At 37.8% G+C, this 16,869-nt stretch overlaps 1 protein-coding gene and 1 long non-coding RNA gene across 2 annotated transcripts in view; one reads left to right on the top strand and one right to left on the bottom strand.

Moving 5' to 3' along the window:
• Nucleotides 1–16,869, top strand: part of LOC126912731 (uncharacterized) — a 79,644-nt gene that overhangs the window by 7,023 nt on the left and 55,752 nt on the right. The gene's annotated exons all lie outside the window — the stretch shown is intronic.
• Nucleotides 14,001–15,388, bottom strand: LOC118268568 (uncharacterized). The gene is made up of 3 exons (XM_035583106.2): nucleotides 15,230–15,388; nucleotides 14,898–14,933; nucleotides 14,001–14,825 (listed from the first exon to the last, which is right to left on the bottom strand). The coding sequence occupies exons 1-3, from the start codon at nucleotides 15,287–15,289 to the stop codon at nucleotides 14,046–14,048; spliced, it is 876 nt and encodes a 291-aa protein (XP_035438999.2). The 5' UTR covers nucleotides 15,290–15,388; the 3' UTR covers nucleotides 14,001–14,045.

Genomic DNA, 16,869 nt, shown 5'->3' with positions numbered 1-16,869 from the left:
TTGGAGAAGTCGTTAAAATTCATCAAAACATAATATTCATATAGGTTAGATATATCAAGTGCACGAACAAGTATGTTGTCTATTTCTGTGGGTGAAGATATCTGGAAGTGTGTGGAATGGTCAGGAAGCTCACGTCCTGCTGCTGGTGTCATCAGCTTGGAATTTTGTATTCTATCATTAAATGTATTAATCTCTGGTTTTAAGAAAATAATTTCGTTCAATACAGTTTTTCAGTAGGTACTTAAGAAAACTTTCTTTCTTTCGAAAACCTACCAAAAGATTGCATCATATGATTTTATTATAGTCAACCAATTAATCAAGTAAATTATGATTTTTCTTTTGTTTAGAGCTACTTCTCCAATTTAAAAGAACATCTTAATTTCATGTTAAATCGTGCATCAATTATAATAGTATCAGTTTCCTATAATGACGAGTACAAATACCTAGAGAGTGCTATGTCGGCTATACGATACACTTTATGTTATTTCGATCCGACGTTGATCGATTAAAATGTTTGTGTCACGTTGAGATAGAATTTGAATCATAAACGTATTGGATTACCGTTTGATGTAACATTTTATTATTTTCGTACACTTCTCACTAGTGTAGGAATGCATTTGTCATACGTCGTTATTTGGGTTATAGGAAAAAGCTTGTTACTAAATGTTACAACACTATGTAGTTTTAATTTCAAATAACAAACTGCTGATTTATTTGACGAAGACATTTTTTTGCAGTTTTGCGTTATCAAACTTTGTCACATAATCTTTTTTTTTTGTTGTCATTTCAGTTCGGTTTTCTGTGAGGCCGTGGTATCACTCCGATTGAGCCGACCCATTCGTGCCGAAGCATGGCTCTCCCACAACTATGTTCGCCGGTGAAAATTGCATCAAATCCATTGTTTAGCTTTTGAATTTTTGAGTTACACATTATGGCGCTTATAACATAAAATAAGTAAACTTTATTAATATGTGGGTAACTGCATGGTAAAGTAATAGAAGTGCATAATGTGAACAGAATGAGATAGTCTGCAGCGAGGCGCCGCGGCCGCGTGATTAGCTCGCACTGCGTTTTAAAAGCCTTAAAAGGTGCCGATGTACTGCGAGAAACATAGAATTTGTTACACGTAGAAATGACAGACGATGAAAGTGGGATTATTTTAGTCAACTTGACAGTATTTCTTACTCAATCACAACCCTTTAATTTTTAACCCCAAAAAGGCTGGCAACGCGCTTCTAACGCCTCTAGTGACAATTGCTTACTATCAGGCAATCCGTCTGCTAGTTTACTTTCTTATACCACAAAAAATTACGTTGCAGCTATACCGCCGGTTCTGTTCAACGGTGCGATCATTCCGTTCAGCAGTGATGTGAAGAACCTTGGCTTGTACGTTGATAGCAACTTGACCTGGCGTGTTCACGTCACCAGTATATGCCAACGGGTTACTGGAACGCTGCGGTCTCTGTATCGCTTAAGGAACTTTCTTCCGTCCTCCACCAGGATAATGCTTGTCCAGTCCTTGGTTTTCCCCATTTTTGATTATGCTGATGTGTGTTTTTACGACCTGAATGCAGACCTACTCAACAAACTTGACCGCCTTCTGAATAACTGCATTCGATTCGTCTTCAATCTGCGTAAATACGACCATGTCTCTGCATTTCGATTGCAATTAAAGTGGTTGCCCATACGCCAGCGCAGGGAACAACGGGCGTTAACCACTTTATTCTCCCTTCTAAACTCCCCCAATTCTCCTACATATCTATCCTCTTATTTCCAGTATATAAGCGCAAACCACAGCAAGTATCTCCGCTCCACTAATAATCTTCTTCTACAATGTCCAACTCATCGTACTGACTTCCTTCACTCTTCTTTCTTCATACAATCAATTCTGCTGTGGAATGCGCTGCCTACGGATGTCAGGACGGCGACCAGTCGACTGTCCTTCAAATTTAAGGTTCGTGAGCACCTATAGAAGAGGCTGACTGACTCAACACATACATAGTTCATGTATGTATGTATGTATGTATGTATGATGTATATATATGTAAGTATATATTGTATTATTTATTGTATATATAATATGATAATTATCAATATAATTATAGTTTATTTATCTTAATAATTCAATATTTTAAAATTTACTATTAATATTTTAGTGTTGTTACACCTACTGTTGTCTCTCTGCATCACCCCAAGGTTGACTGGTAGAGAATGCCAAATTGGCATTAAGTCCACCTCTGTATGGAATGTACATAAAGTGTAAAATAAATAAATAAATAAATAAAATTGTTTCTATAAAAAATTAAGATCGATTCAAAAATGTTGGATTAAGATCAATTGATGAAATTGGCAGTAAATCAGTTGGCATTTTCACCACAAGGTGTAACATTTTTCACTGAAAATTAAAATGATACACCGGATACAAGTGTACAGTATGAAATACAATTGCATAAAACTAAATACCTGTATATACCCGTAAAAAAAACAAAACACAAGAAGCTTAAATAAATAATGAAAAAAATATTAAAAATAATAGACTCCTGTCCCAAGCAAAAATAATCGAGTCTGTGCAGCTTGCAAGTGTGTGATCTGTGTGTCTGTGGCTCATTACTCGGCGCTAATGAATGCTCGCGCACGAGCGCACGACACAGAAGCTTTGTGCGCACCAACCTGTGAGCAAAGACGTGCTGTTTCATATAATACGCACTTGGGTTTATGTTGCTCATACAGCCGAGGCTTGCTGTACTTTATTCGGATTGGCTGCTTCATTAGGTTTGTGTATTGCATTTGATAGGGTTCATGTCTACTATCAGTTCAACCTTGACAAGTCCAGAAGGAAATAATCATTATAGGTCCTATATTGGACCTATTAGGGTAAACTAAGACCCGGTGTTTTACTCAGTATCGTACCTGTTCAATATCACATCTTCATGGATACTGGACGAGGATACCTAGATATCTTTATTTTTTGCCTATAGGTCATAGGTAATCTTTACACAGTTCGTTCGGACTCATAACATCAACAAGGCAATAGAGTTTCCTACACAAAGTTAGGCACCTAGCAAACCCATGATAAATGATATTCATTTTTGCAAATAGGTTACAATGTAACTCTTTCACATGTCAATCTTTCAAATAACTAGATGAGGCCGGCAATACCCAGGAAAGATAATACACCTACCTAATGTCCATAATACTAGGCAGGGTGTACCCAAACATTTCCCTTTCAATATATTCCACACAGTGGCGCGGATTACGTCACAAATAACGGCCGCACAATAACACATGAAGCGACGTTCTAATTACAAAATTTAAAATCTTTTGATCGTGACGTCAGACCTCCGTCAGGCCTCAAAAGATCTTTATTGAAACCCCGCCTTCAATTAACTGACCACCCCCTGTATAATGTCATATTTTTGTCCTGGCTGTCCGTTGAACGTGTTTAGTTAATTTTGAGTTATTAAAACTATATTACATGTACAAAGTTCAGGGAGAAAAAGTTGTAGGTCATTATTTTTCTTCAGTCTACAGTTACTTCTGAAGGCTCATTTAATTTTCTAAACAAATTAGATATCAAAACGGATTCATTATGTAGGACACCAAAACAAACTACCAGACAATAATTCCACCTAAACTGAACGCAGCCTGACAAAAAACCATTCTGAATTAAAAAATGTAAAATCAACAACTGGAACAATCGCATTTCCATATAAATCAAGTAAAATATGAATAAAAATCCTCACGGACGGATCCACGGGTAAAAGCTAGCACTTAATAAAGAGGCACGTTTAGGGTTTTCATTACACCATGTATAATGGCGCGTACAAATATTTTTAATCCGCTGCCTCATACATCTTCCGCAGTTCATTTTGCTGGACATACTCTTGCTAACATGTTTTTAACCAACACAAATTCCCACTTTATCCCTCACAATATTACGTCCATTTTCCAACAAAGTACCATTTCCAGCATATGGAAAAACTGACCAGGGAAATAAGCAACGTGTGTTAAAGCGTTAACGTCGAAAATCGTTTGAGCGGAGAGTGCTATATCAAAAACTGAATAGGTGGCCGGCACTGGGGATTTTTTTAATGTGTGGATATTGCATCGACGTGTCCGGACGTATTTATGGACAGGTAAATATTGTGCGAACGAATGTACATGTTGTGTTTGTTTACTTTCATGTGCGAAACATATCCATTACCAAATATTTTTACGCTTGATTTCATAGTTATAGTGAGATACAAAACCATCCATCTAATATGGAGTTTAAAGCAATCTTAACAAAATATCATGTGTTGAATTATGTAAAGAAATAATGACATTTCTCTTATACACCCTTTAACCATTACATTTCACAAAGTTATAACAATAAACCATTACAAAGCTCCAATTAAGAGCATTCGTTACGATGCGGAACTTCGGTCCACCTCGCGAACAATTGAGAATCTCTTACACGACACAATTGGCGGCAGTAGAGGTGGTGGTGTGACCCTTGAGGCCACGTGGCGGTGGATAGTGGCAATTAGGCACGGCATTCAAAGGGCAGCGGCCGGTGCAGCGGTGCTGCGCGTGCACATTCGCAACACTACCGCTCCACTGCCGATGAATTGGAGAATTAATTGTTTAAATATTGTGAGAGAGATGGGTGAGTGCGCGTTCTCACATGTCCCTCACATCCGATGCTGTTCATTGATTCAGATTCTTATTGGAGTGTGTCAATTTATAAAGTTACTGGACTAGGTTGATGGCACTCGTCATTAACAGATTCAACTGTCTATTGGTCCATATTTGATTCCCAGTGATTTCTACGTTTGGCACAGGCCACGAAAATTTCTAGCTGCCATTTTATGACCAAGAATAACTTATGTATCTCCAAGAACATGTCAATAAGCAATCAGTAAGTTCTCACCATGACTACGCTCCGAGGTCCTTGGTTAGAAATAAGAGGAAGTCGATTTCCCTTGAACAAAGTGTTAGATCTATCCACATAACAGCTTCTTGATAATTAATAGATACGACATCTGAAGCAAACACCACACACAGATACATTTAGTTTGAAACCAAAACGTAAACATCTCCTTAATAAGCCGAGCAAAATAAAAACAAAAACATAAAACTCACGATACAAAGCCTCTATCTAGAACCAATTGGATGTAAAAATATTCCTTCACGAACATATAGTTACTGAGAAAAGGTAATGACGCGGACTCGCTATGAATCTATACACGACGCTTATAAATAACGCAGCAACTATGTACACGGGCTATTAGGGAATGTGTATGGCCATCATAATAAATATTCATCAGGTCTTCTGTTTGTGACTATAAAAACATATGTGGGTGAGGAGGGCCAACTATTCAGAGCACTTAATGAACAAATACCAATCTTAATTACGCATTTGAAAGCTAGGGATGGAACAGTATGGATGGATGAAGAGGTGGAGCCAAGATAATAATTGTTAAGTTAAAAACTTGTCACATTAATACTAAAGGACATAAAGCAATCGAAGACATTCTTGAATTTTGAACTCAAACCATAAACATCAAGAAGTAACTTCAACTAAATACGATCTTAAACTTGAGTAGGATTAAATTTTGATTACAAGACCTCAAAAAAGAAACTTTGCCAATATGAGAGTATAGTGTGTGCTGATGGCAGTGTTACAAGTGACGCTTATTAATGTTCAGCATTACAGTGGAACACGTGACACTGCCACTGTGGCCACTAAGTGAATTCGTGTGTCCACGCCACCTCCAATTTAGTGGCGCGAACCAATCATCATTACCCGAGGGTCGGCCGCGATCAAAATAAACACAACGCCGAACGCACCTTTATAAACGAAAGAGAACAAAATACACACAACACACAAGTAAGACAAGGACAGAGCAATAAGTGGGACAAAGATCGTAAACAATTGTGCAAATGAAAGATTATGTTTATAGAGTTAAGGTGTATAGTGTAATAAAATTACGTGTTTATTCCCCGGCCTGCAGATAACTTGTGATTTTCTTATATTGCTGCCTTTTTCATTACGATCTCGAATATATTTTGTGATGAAAATTGTTATATTTTGGTGGATATCGTTACAGTTAGTCTTGTGGATATAATTTGGACATTATCTTCGAGGCTTGATATAAGTTTAGAACATACCTTACAATTTGATATTCAGTACTCTGTAAATACAATATCCATAAAATGTAGTGAGATAATCCAAGCCATGGCTTTCTTTCATTTCATAAATTTAATTCGTCCGTCACGGGAAGACTGACCTTTTACCACGTGAGACTAGCTATTACGAAGAAAAACATCCCATTTCCTACTTGATACCATTGTAAATTGATCTTTGCACTCCAATTTCAGAGTACAATTTCGTTTGCTCAACTTGACGCGTCTTATTCCAGAATGATTTACGTCAGAAGACAATGCAATCTATTCTCCTAGGCGGTTGTTCGGAGAAAAAGATATCGTGGTAGCTTAGGAATTGAGTTGAAATTCGAACTGGATAGCCTTGGAAAAACTAAAGGAGCTCTCACATTTCACTGAAAAATGTGTAAGAAGTAAGGCAGGGAAAGCCACGGGATCCGTTATAAAGACATATTATTCTTTTGAGCGCGGGACGGTTGTCGAGTCGCAATAAGTCGCAGTAATCCGCGGAAGGTATAGTGCGCGAGATTCAATTGTCATTGTTTGCCTCGGCCCTAATGAAAAATATTTCGCTTTACTTTTTTTGAAAGTGCTTTGCGCTCTTTCTTATTCTTGAGAGGTTTTGTGTTGGTGTAAAGTTTCTGCAGACAGGCTATTGTGAGGTATTCTAGGTGCTTTGTTAACGAGACGCGTGGGTGGCTGGTTGTCTGAAGTGCTACGGGTTAGTTTATAATCTTTTTAAATATATTATTTTTCACTTAGTAATTTACTTGAAAACATATATTCTGCTTACTACAATAAATAGATACTTTACGTCAAATTAATTCAAATCATCAGTTTACACGGCGGAAGTGACCTATCCAAGTTTGCATATTTATGTTCAAAGTAACCTTTTTGTATGACAAACCCGCGCACACAACTCGTTACAGTTTTGTGTCTGCTATTTCTCGAATATCCAACTTTTCCCGAGTTGGATTGGAAAAAAAGCATGTCCAGATTTCCTGAAAGTGTCGAAGCATTTTGGCGCGGACACAGTGGCCCAAACAAATTCAAAACAACCATAAATCAGGAAGGCACAAATAAAAAACTAAGGTAAGCGCTCCTGTTGTCGGCCGCGCTGAACCGGGCCACTTCCGTTCGGCGGCGGAAGCGACTCTATTGGCGTAAAAAAGCTGCGAGTCAACTGGCCAGTTTGTTAGAGGTTTATTGAAAAGCGAACATTGATAAAAGTGTTCGCTCGTCGTGCCGCCCGTGTTCGAACCTAGCACTTTTGTGTAAACGTTACGGATTTGTGGACGCTTTCCGCCCGTCCCAACTAAATTCCTCTAACAATTTTACTCGTTTTTTTTTTTCTGAAGAATAAAATATTCTGTCTTCGTGCACAGCTATTAATTTACTTTGCATTAACGTAACATTAAGTAATACGACGTTATCTCACAACAAACCATATTTTAATTCCCAGCATCCCTCGCACGGGAGCGCACGCGCCGCCATTCGGCATGCACGTGTAGCGCAAATTAAAAACGTTTCTGCCGCGAGTGCGATTATTAATTACCGATAAGTCGCGCGCTGCCCGCCCCTGCCCCGTGAGAGAGGTGCAATTAACGTGCATTGTTCAACATTCTTCTTTCTATGAATTTTAAAATCATTTTGGGGAATTTGTGGTCCCCATACCCGGCGGTGTTAGAATTTCCATGCGGTACATTCTAAACTTGTTTTAAGCAGTAGTATTTAACATCTGTGATCGAATAGTTGTAACTGTTGTAGCTTTAGGTTTGATCTATTTAAGCTCGCATTTGCTTATCTAATTACTAAAACCCGAACGATACTAAATTAAAGGTTAAAAAATAATGAAGAAGGAGAATCTGATACCTCTGTCTGAATCTGATTTTAAGCACTCTTTTACAATATAAATCCTACTAATGAGCATCAAAGTGAGTAGACACGCGGGTCTCTCCCACATAATAGTTAATCTCATGGAGGAGCACACATCGGGAGGCTGTCCACGTGGCGCTGCAGATTGCCAGCAGATAACCTTAATGAAAAGATCCCTGGCGCTGATAGTGCAGCCGTGGGCCGTGGGTAGGCACGGGGAACGAGAGTGAAATGTTGTTCTACCAACTGGAATTAAAAATGTTAATAGTTTTCTGAACGACTTTCATGTAAAGTGATATTATAGGTGTTCTCGAATAATGACTTCAAGAGGAAAAATATGATTTATAAATTGAATTATTTGCGCCACCAAGTATTAAGTTTAATCACGAAATAACACTTCTTAACATAGGTCCAATTGGCGTTTCATAGTCTCTGCTTACCCCCATGGGAGACAGATAGTCTTAAGGTCATGTGTCATGTAGGTGAAGTTCTTGCTAGAATTTTAGTAAAGGCCCTAATTTTCTTGAAGTCTGTCATATGGTCCGTACACATTTCATTTAACAGTTCACCACAAATGGTGACAGGTACCCAATGCACGACAGATGTGCACCAATTGTGAGGAAACTATATACTTAGCTTCTAAATTAGTTTCCGATAACATCTTAATGTGATGCTGTTACTGCACTTCGATTGCAATCGGAATCTACTGCTCATCAAGTGACCTTTACTATTGTAGCACAAACTTATTTTAGATTCAAATCAACTTTCTTATTTAATTGTAAACGGAAAATTAAAACAAGACACCTATTAAAATGATGTAACAGTAATTTGGAATAGGTTAACATACATTAAGAAGCTGAGGAACGCTAATTTTTACTAATCTTGCATACCTCTACTTTACTTCATCAACACTTTTTATGAATGTTCGTGGGTTAAAGTTACTTCTAATTTGGACCTTCTTTAATATATCGCCAACCTGGTCAATAAAACGTCCATCTAATAACTTTACTATTAATAAAATATTCTCCTGAGCTTTAAAATAACATTTTGTTCCCAACAAAAACATATTTAAAACTTACTGACTCTTAAATCGCAAGCCATGTGAAAAAGCAACAGCGCATTATTAATAAAGCGGTGCACAGCGCTGCGATTGTGCGCAGATGAAAAGGCGATTAGTCGCGGCGCGGCCCCTACACCCTCACCTATTGTTTGTCGCGGACGCTACCTACGCACTATTTATACTTATTTAAATCTCTATAGATTGAGTTTCCACCCAATACACAACATCTAAGAGAAAAAGGTCTTAACTGATAGTTTTATTGAGGGGGAAAAATAATTTTAAACATTACAGTTACAGCAATAGAAATGTGTAAAATACATAAAATTTTAATGTTTACAGTTGTTGGACAATTGTCTCATTTTTATGTACTCAGTTTTGAAATTAAAGAGTTGCTTGAAAAATATCATCAAATTTGTTTCTTGTCAAAAAATTGTGCAATGTTTTTTAGATTAGATTAACTTTGTTTTGTCTTATGATTTAAATTTCAAAAATATACAAGATTTTCAGAAATTTTAATGTTTATATTTAAATCCACTTATGTCTTTTCGATTCTATAGTGGATCCAATCGATCGTAAAGCAGGGTCCACACTGTAGCTGCCCGTGCGTGCGAATTCCCGACACCCGCCGCTGTCGGCGTGCGACTAATGCGGTGACGTCACGGGGGAGCTAAGCCGCTGCGACTCGCGGCCGATTAAAAAACGCTTGTTTTCTCTGATGGATGGATTTGAATATTGTTAATTTGATTACCGACGTTAGTTAAAATTGTTTGGGGAAAACATTTTTGTAGCGAAACATTAACGGATCTTCCTTGTTTACCTTTTTCTGCAGAAAATCTTTAAACCAACATTTTTAAATTATCCGGATTTTGTCTCTTGATCAGCAATCTCTTTTTTTACTTCTGCATAAATTTTGAATCAATATAGTAATTAATTACCTATTGTAATTCATTTTGCCACATTTCAGTTAGTGAATGTCTCAATACTCAAAACTAACTTTATAATATCTCTTACCGCCTAACCTGTACATTGCTTAGATACAACCCTTTCACTGCACTTTATTATAATGTCTAAAAATACAAAAAATATTAACGGCACAGATTTGATGAGGTATAATTTTATTTCTATACACCCCGTGCACACTACATTTTTTGCAGAACATAAAAACAAAATAAACTATGTACATAAAAAGAAGACCGTTACGTTTAGATAATGGCAGTACACGAGCCCTCCACCTCTACACGAACATACATAATTAACATAAAAATAAAATTCATAATCACACGAAATATTACAGTCGTAACTAACAATAAGTGCAATTTTCCATGCGATAAATCTTATAATAATAATATTTAATGTCGTTGACGCGCGCGAGGGCGACACACAATGCGACGTGCGACATTCGATGCGACACAATAGTCGGAGATTTGACGCGCGCGATCGCCGCGTGTGCACCTTGCCTTTGTTCCAGTCCCCCTGGATGGAGCCGGCTAGGTGTACCCTCGGTTGGAACCGGGTTGTGATCAGTAACGGTCATAGTTTAGTCGCGTGGGTCGCCTTTATGTGCCGCTGACTGATGCGGTTATGATAAATGGTTTGACTCTTCAATCCCTGTGATAATACCTCTGTTACACTATTTCATTATCATTGCTGATTCTGTTTGTATCTCAGGTCTACAGTCGAGTAATGTTTTTCTTGTATTTGTTAAGTTTTACTTATCATTATTTTATTCACTTGATATTCGAAAATCACTATTAATATAAGCTATTTCAGGATAGGTCTTAATCTACCCATATTATCAAAACGAAACAAGCACGAAATGGCACTCACTACATACATAGGTACAACCTACATAATGACGTCACCGGTCACCCTAACAAAAACACTAAAGATAAATATAAACTTGTATGCTGAGTGTGTAGGTATCCTGCATTAGTGCCGTACCCCATGTGAGCTGGCCCCTGTGTCCAAGGGTGCAGGGCCTACAGGGGCGAGTGAAGGGTGCAGCGCTGCACTGATTGGGAACGCGGCCATCGATCTGTATTATCTTGCATGTGCTTAAATTATGTTATGGGATTCAATTAAAAGCTTATACTAAGTGCAATGTAAGTGCATTGCACACACACTCACTTTGTACCTACTGGTTTATTACAAACTGGAATTTAAATCATAGTTAAGTTAAGTAGTTTATTGTAATGTAATTATATGGAAATTGAATAAATAAATAATAATAATAATAACAGTAAAATGTGCTCTATTTATTACTCCTTGTTGTTTCCTTTAAATGTTGAATTCAACGTTAAGTTTCGCCTGGATTTTCAAAGCTACAAGCTACGTTGCAAATGTTTTAATTTAACAGAAATAAACGATCCAATTTCAATGCATAGACTTTTTCATGCGGCATTGACATATCGTCATATCATCCATTTTGTACGTACCCATTAAATCCCATAACAAATACAAAGTCACACGATGATTAAATTATAAGAAGAACATTCGGAGAGATCAAGCAAACAGCACGTGAAGTCGTTTTCACTTTAAATAAAATCCGCCATTACTAACATGTTCACCCCATTGAGAGCACCCTTCCAAATATAATATTAAATTAACATAAAGCCGTGAGCACGACAGCGAATCAAAACGGGAACATCACGGATATCGTTAATTTGCTTCTGGCAGCCCTTTCAAGCCGAGCCGAAGGTAACGATGTTACTACATCAATGCCGTAAGTGTGTTAGCAGCCTTTTGTGCAGGTCTTAAGATCTGCTGCCTTGGATTGGACACCTTGTGTTTGTCTTTAATTTCATTACACTCCGACTATTCATACAGATTCTTGTAATAAGGTCGAATATTTAACAAATGTCTTCTCTTGTAACGTATAAAATAGCAATAGCATGTACCGAAGCAAAGACAAACTTAAATCGCCGCCAGACCAGACCCAGACTTATGCGTACGGCGCGTTGCCATCAAACCATTATGGTGGGTTACCGGGGCTCCGACTTGAAAATCAAGATTAGGAACGGAGTGGTTTTAGTCAGTAAGAGTCTAACAGTCCCTCTCGCCTCGCCCAAGGCGCAGAAGTCATGGACCAAACTTAAATGTTTGGTTATAGTCCTAATAAATAAGTTTCTCCTAATCTTTCTTCCATCGTTCTAAAAGTCTTCCTTAAGATCTTGTTGCAGTTTATTGCCCACCAATTTTGATTCCCCATAAACACGAACCAAAATTAATTCGTCCATTTTATCATTAATAAAAAATCATATGACCATCAAATGTAATATGAATGTCTGAAACGTAAACACCCATAAATGTTCCTGATGGCTGTAGACTACATAACAGAGTGATGAATATTGCCATTTTATACACGAGGTAACGACCTCAAGGTGGTTTATGGGACCCACGACCATAACCTTTGATTGGTCTATTATAATGTAACTGATACTTAACGTTTAGGCATTCAGGGTCTTTTTTATTAAGAGCCATTTGTGATTACCTTGAGTGGGCGCTTACCTGACCTCCGGCAATGTGTTCATAGTGACAAATCAATCGTAGTCTTCACTTCCGTATTGACCGACCTGTGTTTTGATTGCTTATCAATTATTTTATGTTTGAAGCTATACAATGACCGAAGATCTGCCTCTTATAGAGCGGTAATCGGACCAAAGTTGGTCTAAATCTCCTAATAGTTTTTATTATTATTTGAGCACGATTCACTTTAATATGATCAACAATATAATAAGATAAAATTAATTAATTAAGTCGTCCCCTAAATGACTCAGACGTTATCTCCCACCTCTCACTCTGTAGTTACCTCGGTAACCTCTTAAAGGCGCTGCAACAAACAAAATAGTCAAATCGATCTTTATTGATGGAATAAAAGTGCATATAAATTTTATGAAGTATAAACGGGACATTTCTAAAAGTTTATGGGCCGAACACTCGTGGGGGACTAAGTACCTAAACCTAAGTCGACGCACAATGGGACGCATCTTAATTTATACGATAATATTAATATGTTTTATATCCATTGCTACAATTGTTGTCAGTGTTACAAAAACTCAAAAACATACGCAGCAATGTATAGCTTTGTATGAGGTTTCATCGAAATAGGGTTGTACCAACACATAGTAAAGGAGTTACGGTGACCATAAATTCAAGTTAAATTGGAGACATATCTTTTAATGTGCGTTTATTGAAGTGTTTATGTGGAGGTCTTCAAAGTCGCGCCTCGTCTAGTTAATGTACTCCGAGATGAATTTGCGTCTCACGTCGTAACGAAACTCGATAACTATGAGAGTTTACACTTTCTAATACGATTATGTGTTAAATTGTTAATATTTGTTAATTGTTTGATGACGAGGTGGATGGAGTTACTGCGAGCTCTTTGAACTAACTTTGATATTTTGTATTAATTGACTTAGTTTTAGTTGGAGCACTTTTGTTCTCTTAATGACTGGGATATTATAAAACTAATATTTAAGTTTTGGAGATGAAAGATAAACCATAAACATGTCGATTTAGTAGCTAGTACAAGTACATGCTTTGTCACAGAATGTAATTTACAAATTATTATCAACAGGCATTTGAATTTAATACGTGTAATATTTTTTGTAGTGGCCTAAAGAAATTGATGACGTCAAAGACAAATATTGTGGAGAGGTCGTATGTCTCGAGCTGGCATCATTACCAGCGCACAGCTCGTCACACCACGGCCGGGGACAGCCGGCCTGCCTCGGACGCGGCGCATTAGCTGCGTGACAAACGAGGATTTTATGCAAACTCCGCGCTGCCGCCGACACACTCCTTTACCGGCGCGGGCGGGGCGCGTGTCGATACTTCATGGAAATTATCTATTACTTATACAGCTTGTTTACCATCAATGGAAACTAAACTTTATTTAAAATAAAAATATTTCGTCAACTGCCATAGAAATAGTTTACTAATTACCAAAATTACATCATGTTTTTTATCTCCTCGCGTCCAGCCAACCACGTTTGTTATACACGAACCTACCGGGGCTGCCGATTTCTTTGCAAATCTGCTGACCTTCAGCGTAGAAGCACCGGTACACCTTACCACCTGGAGGGCTGTAGGCATGTCTCCTGGAGGATGATATCTTCCCGTTGTAGCCGCACCACGAGCCAATGCAAGACCGTTGCAGTACGACCACCCAAGAACTTGTTTTTAAGATAACGCTATCATCCATTTTTACCTTCTGTTTCTCTTTCAAGCCGTCATCGAATGGAACGTATTTATTTAGATCACAGTATATGTGCTTTGCCTCATCTTCCTCACAAATAAACTCGTCCTGTGACAGGATGTTGGTGGAGTTCGGCCTCACTATAGTCCCAGTGTCCACCAGGCCGGTGTACGAGGCACCAGAGCCATCATTCTTGTGGCACACTCTACCACCGTCCACGTACACTAGGCAGTCGACCAAGTAGTGGGACTTGTTAGGTATTTGGTTTCTTAAGAACAAAAGTTTATCAGCGTTCTTAAAGTGATGGTATCTGATGTGGTCACAGTTGTAGTCATCGTTCTTAGAGAACTCTATGAAGCAGGACTTGAGGAACAGTTTCGGCGAGATGATGTCTATCATGGAGGTGGCCTTCATGAGCGTACATTCTGTGGTACAGTTGTACAGTATGGAGGCGTTCCTGGGGATGTACGGGTCGTGTGAGGGTACTGTCTCCAGATTGTTCCTGCGGCGGACCCTCTCCGATACTTTACAGACGGGGTCTAGGCCCTAAAAATATAAACAAGATTTGCTTAGATTTCATTACTTACAGTAACAGTAAGGTGTATAAAAAGCACTCACCTGATCTATTACACAAGTGACATCCTTGTTGTAAACCTGAAAGAATTTAATAGTTATTGTTAGACGTAGTAGGAAACCACGCATAAAAAACTTATTAAATCAATTTCTAAATATGAGCTTCTAAACCATTCAGTACTACTAGCTATTTTTCGTACTAGCTACCACTTTTAGAAAAAGGCATTTAAACCCACATATCTCTGGACTGATGATTCAAAGTGAAGGAGTACATCGTGCACGTGTGTTTGCACACTCGTATATCCTACTTATAGTATATCCATTCGGACTAAGATTGCCATGCTATCAAGTTTTTAGACAATGTTTGTAATACTTACCGCATGAACTGGGTGCCAACAGACATACTGTATGAAGAGTAAATATAAGAGAGTGATCATGTCTGTGTTATAACATTGTTCGTGAGTTAATCAAGGTATCGGCTGCGGAGCCGGCAGTAAAATGTTAACTGTGTTCCGAGCCAGCGCACACTAATAGGTAAACTAATGGAAATCTTTGATTGCGAACATACATATATTATTATGTAGTGGTTGAAGATACCAGTCAATGCCACTTGTTCGATAAAATTACTGTCTTAACATATGACTTTCTATCCATCTTTTAGAACATAGTGGTGAATCACAATGAATGGATTTTTAGTTATTACTAAACTTTTAACGGACTTGTATTTATCAAAATGTATTAAGAGTAAAATAGATATTATGAAAAGCAAATAATTCCACAGCCTAAAAGTCCATAGAGTGAGCAGTTCTCCGCCTCAGAGTAATATCGATAAATTATGACGAGTTCACATCACTCTGAATATTCAAATGAGTAGTTTAGGCGCAGTAGGTAAATAGCATTGCGTATAATTCGTTCAACCACAGAGCATGAAACGGTACGTAATGTCCTAAAAGTATACGTCAAATGGAGTATCTACTTGTGGCTTTTATAGAAACTTAGTCATTTTCCCTTTTTGTTGTAAGTTTTAATTGACATCATAGCAGACTCTGTGGATGTAATTTCGTCAACAATTATAACCTTTAAAATACCTAATTTACCTACGTAACATTCATAATATACACAGCCCACGTAAACCAATTAGTCAAAATAAGGATGGAAGAATTTGCGTGTGCGTAAAACTCGTTAAAAAATCGTTGGTACGCGTAAATACCTCAATAAATAAAGTACGAGTATATGAGCAATATTAAAACTAGTACACAGATGTGTCAGTGCGGGCTGTAGGTGGCGCTGTCGTCGCGCGCCTCTTTACACCTCGTAACCATTGCCAATTGAGCTTTATCGATAGTCCGCCGCAGTTGCCATGAATTCTTATCCAACTTCTATGAGACAGGCTCTACTTGAATGTCATTGGATTCCTGCCAACCCTTTGAGATCAAGCAAATTATTTCATAATAAACTAATCAAACATTTAATAATGATATAATTTAAATGCTACTAACTATCATTGCTTTCAGAGTGGATAGATGCAGATGTCACAATTGTTATGATTTAGATTCAATCTTATTTTATAATATTACTGATGCTCATTACCAAGTTCTGCCTACTTCGTTTGGCCATTAAAAAGACAAGTTAAAAAGTATTTCTACTCATCTAAATGGAAAGTATAACTTTAATTAAACGGACTCTTGTCAATTAATAGTATTTGTGGATCATTCTAAATGTAAGTTCTTTTTCAATAACAAATGTGCATTGTTACCACATACATAGAAGTACATAAAATACAACCGAGTAATTCGATTACATTTTCAATTTTATAGAACTGGGCGTCAAGTGTCATGAGTACGGCCATAATATTAATCAGAGTAGGGTAACAAGATTTGGAGCACGTAATCGGACGGTCTCAGCGGGGCGCGGGACACTTTATTAGATTGTCGCCCCAACCTGCCAGCGAACGAGAAGGAACGGACGATGGGAAAACAAAATCCGCGTATGAACTCGTTGCCAAATGTGGTGAGGT

This window comes from Spodoptera frugiperda, chromosome 29 (genome assembly GCF_023101765.2).
Source record: "Spodoptera frugiperda isolate SF20-4 chromosome 29, AGI-APGP_CSIRO_Sfru_2.0, whole genome shotgun sequence".
Classification (NCBI taxonomy): Eukaryota; Metazoa; Arthropoda; class Insecta; order Lepidoptera; family Noctuidae; genus Spodoptera; species Spodoptera frugiperda.
This window is presented reverse-complemented; position numbering and strand designations above follow the sequence as displayed.